The sequence below is a fragment of the Ruditapes philippinarum genome, unplaced genomic scaffold (assembly GCF_026571515.1).
Source record: "Ruditapes philippinarum isolate M1 unplaced genomic scaffold, ASM2657151v2 ctg9893_1_1_1_1, whole genome shotgun sequence".
Lineage (NCBI taxonomy): Eukaryota > Metazoa > Mollusca > Bivalvia > Venerida > Veneridae > Ruditapes > Ruditapes philippinarum.
Window position 1 is genome coordinate 26817 of NW_026853929.1, and position 6000 is coordinate 32816.

A 6000-nucleotide genomic window follows, 5' to 3' on the forward strand; every position below is an offset into this window, starting at 1 on the left:
GAAACGGGTTGTAATCAAATTGCAATAAAATCATGTCAACGCAAACCAGTTTTGCAATAAAATTATTGCAAAACTCGTTTTTTATTCTTTCATCAAAGAAACCGTGTAAGTTAAGACCTTACTAAAAGTTCTTGTATGTATATCACCGAAATTTGAAGCAAATACAGTTGTTGCTGTAAATGTACATGTCCTGAATATTTTATGATGATCATCCTTTCATCATATATATATTAAAAGGAAAAAGACTAATGAAATTGAGAATGTAAATTAATGTTTGATTATATGCATATACACTCATTATCTCAGAATTAATTCCTGCATGTCAATCCTAATATACATATATAAATTTTATAATGTCTTTTTGTATAATGTCAATTAAAATTCGATAGAAAAATATTTTATTGCAAAACTCGTTTTTATTGCAAAACCGGTTGTAATCAAATTGCAATAAAAAATCATGTCAAACGCAACCAGTTTTTGCAATAAAATTATTGCAAAACTCGTTTTTTTTCTTTCATCAAAGAACATGGTAAGTTAAGACCCTTACTAAAAGTTCTTGTATGTATATCACCGAAATTTGAGCAAATACAGTTGTTGCTGTAAATGTACATGTCCTGATATTTCATGATGATCATCCTTTCATCAATATATTAAAAGAAAAAACGACTAATGAAACTGAGAATGTAAATAAATGTTTGATCATATGCATATACACTCATTATCCCAGAATTAATTCCTGCATGTCAATCCTAATATACATATATAAATTTTATAATGTCTTTTGTATAATGTCAATAAAATCCGATAGCAAAACATTTTTATTGCAAAACTCATTTTTATTGCAAAAAACCGGTTGAAATCAAATTGCAATAAAAACATGTTCAACGCAAACCAGTTTTGCAATAAAATTATTGCAAAACTCGTTTTTTTCTTTCATCAAAGAACTGGTAAGTTAAGACCTTACTAAAAAGTTCTTGTATGTTATATCACCGAAATTTGAGCAAATACAGTTGTTGCTGTAAATGTACATGTCCTGATATTTCATGATGATCATCCTTTCATGCATATATAATATTTAAAAGGAAAACGACTAAATGAATTTGAGAATTGTAAATTAATGTTTTGATCATATGCATATACACTCATTATCCCAGAAAATAATTCCTGCATGTCAATCCTAATATACATAGATAAATTTTAATAATGTCTTTTGTATAATGTCAGTAAAATCCGATAGAAAAAAATATTTATTGGCAAAAACTCGTTTTTATTGCAAAACCGGTTGTAAATCAAATTGCAATAAAATCATGTCAAACGCAACAGTTTTTGCACAATAAAATTATTGCAAAACTCGTTTTTTTCTTTCATCAAAGAACTGGTAAGTTAAGACCTTACTAAAAAGTTCTTGTAATGTATAATCACCGAAATTTGAGCAAATTACAGTTGTTGCTGTAAAATGTACATGTCCTGATATTTCATGATGATCATCCTTTTTCATCAATATATTAAAAGAAAAACGATAATGAAACTGAGAATGTAAATAAATGTTTGATCATATGCATATACACTCTCATTATCCCAGAATTAATTCCTGCATGTCAATCCTAAATAATACATATATAAATTTTATAATGTCTTTTGTATAATGTCAATAAAATCCGATAGCAAAACATTTTATTGCAAAACTCATTTTTTATTGCAAAAACCGGTTGAAATCAAATTGCAATAAAAACATGTCAACGCAACCAGTTTTTGCAATAAAATTATTGCAAAACTCGTTTTTTTTTTTTCTTTCATCAAAGGAACTGGTAAGTTAAGACCTTACTAAAAGTTCGTGTATGTATATCACCGAAATTTGAGCAAAATACAGTTGTTGGCTGTAAATGTACATGTCCTGATATTTCATGTGATGATCATGCCTTTCATCATATATATTAAAAGGAAAACGACTAATGAATTTGAGAATGTAAATTAATGTTTGATCATATGCATATACACTCATTATCCCAAGAAAAATAATTCCTGCATGTCAATCCTAATATACATAGGATAAAAATTTTTTTATAATGTCTTTTTTGTATAATGTCAGTAAAATCCGATAGAAAAAATATTTATTGCAAAACTTCGTTTTTTATTTGCAACACCGGTTGTAATCAAATTGGCAATAAAATCATGTCAACGCAACCAGTTTTGCAATAAAATTATTGCAAAAACTCGTTTTTTTTCTTTCATCAAAGAACTGGTAAGTTAAAGACCTTACTAAAAGTTCTTTGTATGTATATCACCGACATTTGAGGCAAATACAGTTGTTGCTGTAAATGTACATGTCCTTGATATTTTTCATAGGATGATCATCCTTTCATCATATATATTAAAAGGAAAACGACTTATGAAATTGAGAATGTAAATTAATGTTGATCATATGCATATACACTCATTATCCCAGAATTAATTCCTGCATGTCAATCCTAATATACATAGATAAATTTTAATAATGTCTTTTTGTATTATGTCAATAAAATCCGATAGAAAAAATATTTTATTGCAAAACTCGTTTTTATTGCAAAACCGGTTGTAATCAAATTGCAATAAAATCATGTCAATGCAACCAGTTTTGCAATAAAATTATTGCAAAACTCGTTTTTATTGCAAAACTGGTTGTAACAAAGCATGCTGTCCTACCAACAGATGTTTTTTGTTTTGTTTTTCTTTTGTTTATGTACATTTATTTTACTACAATGACTAGATTATATTAAGATTTGGATTCTGTTTAGGGAGTAGTTCTTGTTATTACAGATTATAAAATTGATGAAAAAGACATAGATGCCGTAACTGAAGAGTTGGGGAAAAGTTCTATAATTGTTCAGGATCTCGGCCAAAGACGCATAAAGAATTACAAATTCAGTTGGGAAAGAATTATGTACAGCGCAAAGTTACAGTATTGTCATGCAAGACTTTGTAGGTAATAATAATGAATTAATTATAGTGAGATTTGAAATTGTAGAAAATTCTTATTCTTAATGTCTTTGATTTACTTTGCCTATTTTTGTTGCTTATAATGATGAACTGGCCAAGTGGTGGGTCCTAAGCAATTATTCTCACAATTTAGTGCTATTTTTTTTTCTCAAGGCCTTTCACACAAACTAGTTTTTCAGGAATATTGAATATCTAATTTTTTTACGCAAAATGACCAAAAAAAGGAAACACATTGCAACCCTTTTTATTCAAATCTAAGCATTGCAACAGGTTTTACTCGGGTCTTAGCATTGCAATGCTTTTTACTCAAAACTTAGCATTGCAAGGCTTTTAACTAAAATCTAAGCATTGCAACCATTTTATCTCAAATCTAAGCATTGCAACCATTTTATCTCAAATCTAAGCATTGCAACACTTTTAACTCTAATTGGTTTAAACACAAAGTGGACTTAGAATCGCACAAAAGATTGATTTTAAAATAATCCGGAGCATATTTCTCTGTTATCTCAAGTAAACAAGTTGATTTGTGCAAGAATTTCAACTTTTATGTTTTAAGGCTTTTAGACTACAGTGGATATCCTTGAGAGCAACATGCCTCCAAATACATGCTAATTTTCATGAGAATTTTAAAAGTGAATTTAAAAGTATAATATGAAGTGAACAAAGACAGTAATTTACACATTGCAAGTGGCACTTACAATCCCATGTAAACTACCAGAAAGAGGTCAAAAAATGTAAAAATAGTCATTACTGTGTTAGTCATGCAGTAGAAATATGATGGTAAATACTGCCAATCAATCGTTAATTATGCACAACATGTAAATTATTACTTGAATTTTGAATCTTTTTAATTTTCTTGAAGTCTTAGTACATTCTTCACAAGTTTGAATGTATTGCAATATTTTAGCTCATCTGGAGGCATGCTTCTTTAAAAATCTGTCATTCCAAAGATCGTACACATATATCACTAATTTAAATGTATTTACAGTATAGAAAGAAGTAGTGGGTTTACTTTAGATGAAGATTTTACAGAAGATCCATTAACAACAAACAGTCAAGCAGAAGAACTAGTGTTACATTTAGAAAAGTAAGTACATGATATATTTATATGATTGACTGTCTGACTACTAGAAGAAATTATGTTCTGCCAATGGCAACAGTAAAGAACCAAACTGGCCTATATTGCCGTAGTTATTATTGTCTAGCAAGTTGTACATTTTTTAAGTTAACTTGTATTATTACCTTATGCCTTCTATAAATACTAATTCCTTGTTTACAACTGTTTAATTGAACCACTTAAATCCTGTGCTTGTGCAGTGATGAAATAAACTTATGACCGGTCAACAATTTTATCGGTTTCACCCCTGTCATCAGGTATTTCCGTTAACAACATCCGCCACTATTCAGTTATCGAACATTGCTCAGCTTAATGTACGGTATGGTTTAAGAAAATCAGAATCTGTAGGTTTCAATGTAAAACAGTTCAAAATTAAAAAACAGTTGTAAAAATTATATACGTGTGTTTTTTATAATTATTATATTTTGATTGCTAAGCATTAATAATAAAACAGAAAATTTCTTGGCTGTTGTGGGGAACAGTCAAAACCATTGTCCCTTAGGGTTTAGGGATTATAGCATTTGGGAAACTGCTTGTCCTCAGCCTCATAACCTTGGGCAAGTTTTGACTTGATGAAATTAATTGTACATGTATATTGTATTTTTTGTATTGAAGAAAATTCTAAAAATTCCAGATTTGAAGATGTTATACAGGAGTCATTTAGTACATTGGAACCTTACCTTGTAGTTAGATATCTGGACCAACTTTGGTATGTTTTAGTTAAAATTATATTACCTTTGTGACTAAATAGTTACGGTCTCTCACTTTCTATTCCTCACTTAGACTGCTGTGGGTTCAAGTCTTGGTTTGACCATCTTATTCTTTTGTTATGAAACTGGTTTTTCGATGAATAGACATGCTATGTTAACTGTTAAGATAAAACCAGAACAACCATTAGATCTATATCCTCTGAAAGGAATGATCTTACTATGCATGATAATACATGTACTTCAACCTTGGTTGGCTCCAGCTACCGATCTCTCGAACAAATTTGCTCGGGTCTTACAAGTTTGAGCAAACAAAATTCGACTGTAAAACATATAGTTAAGCATAAAGGAAAATAATATATCTGATAATATGCCTTATCCTGGGGATTCAGATTGTTTTAGTTACATTTCTCAGTGAGATAAAATAATTTCTCTTATACATGTATATTGACATTTTAATTTTTTTCTTAACATTTCAGTGATCATGTTAATACAGCGTACAAGACATGTTTTAGTTTTGAAATAATTGACCTTTATTGGACAGGGGGGTTGTTATTAGAACTAACTTTGTACTTTTATATAGTGAGCTGATTTAAAAATTTTATGAATTTAGCAATTTTAAAAAATTCATTTAGGTGAAGCAATTTTTAAAAAACATTTAGAAAGAAGCCCAATTTTTTAAAAATTCATTTACATGTATGCTAATTTAAACATCATTTAGATGTTAGCTTATTTAAAACTTCATTTAGATGTAAGCTAATTTAAAACTTCATTTAGATGTTAGCTAATTTAAAACTTCATTTAGATGTAAGCTAATTTAAAACTTCATTTAGCTGTTAGCTAATTTAAAACTTCATTAGATGTAAGCTAATTTAAACATCATTTAGATGTTAGCTAATTTAAAACTTCATTTAGATGTAAGCTAATTTAAAACTTCATTTAGATGTTAGTTAATTTAAAACTTCATTTAGATGTAAGCTAATTTAAAACTTCATTTAGATGTAACCTAAATTAAAACTTCATTAGATGTAAGCTAATTTAAAACTTCATTTAGATGTTAGCTAATTTAAAACTTCATTTAGATGTAAGCTAATTTAAAACTTCATTTAGATGTTAGCTAATTTAAAACTTCATTTAGATGTTAGCTAATTTAAAAATTCATTTAGATGTAAGCTAATTTAAAACTTCCTTTAGATGTAA

General features: G+C 28.4%; 1 protein-coding gene across 1 annotated transcript in view; it reads left to right on the forward strand.

Annotated features, from left to right (window-relative positions):
- Positions 1-5308, forward strand: part of LOC132738414 (probable arginine--tRNA ligase, cytoplasmic) — a gene marked incomplete at its 3' end in the record, with an annotated part of 30151 nt that extends 24843 nt beyond the window's left edge. Inside the window, exons 7-10 of the mRNA XM_060725910.1 lie at positions 2797-2962; positions 3965-4063; positions 4728-4802; positions 5280-5308. Coding sequence (XP_060581893.1) covers positions 2797-2962; positions 3965-4063; positions 4728-4802; positions 5280-5308 — 369 coding nt within the window. The remainder of the gene's footprint in view (positions 1-2796; positions 2963-3964; positions 4064-4727; positions 4803-5279) is intronic.
- Positions 5309-6000: the final 692 nt, after the last annotated feature.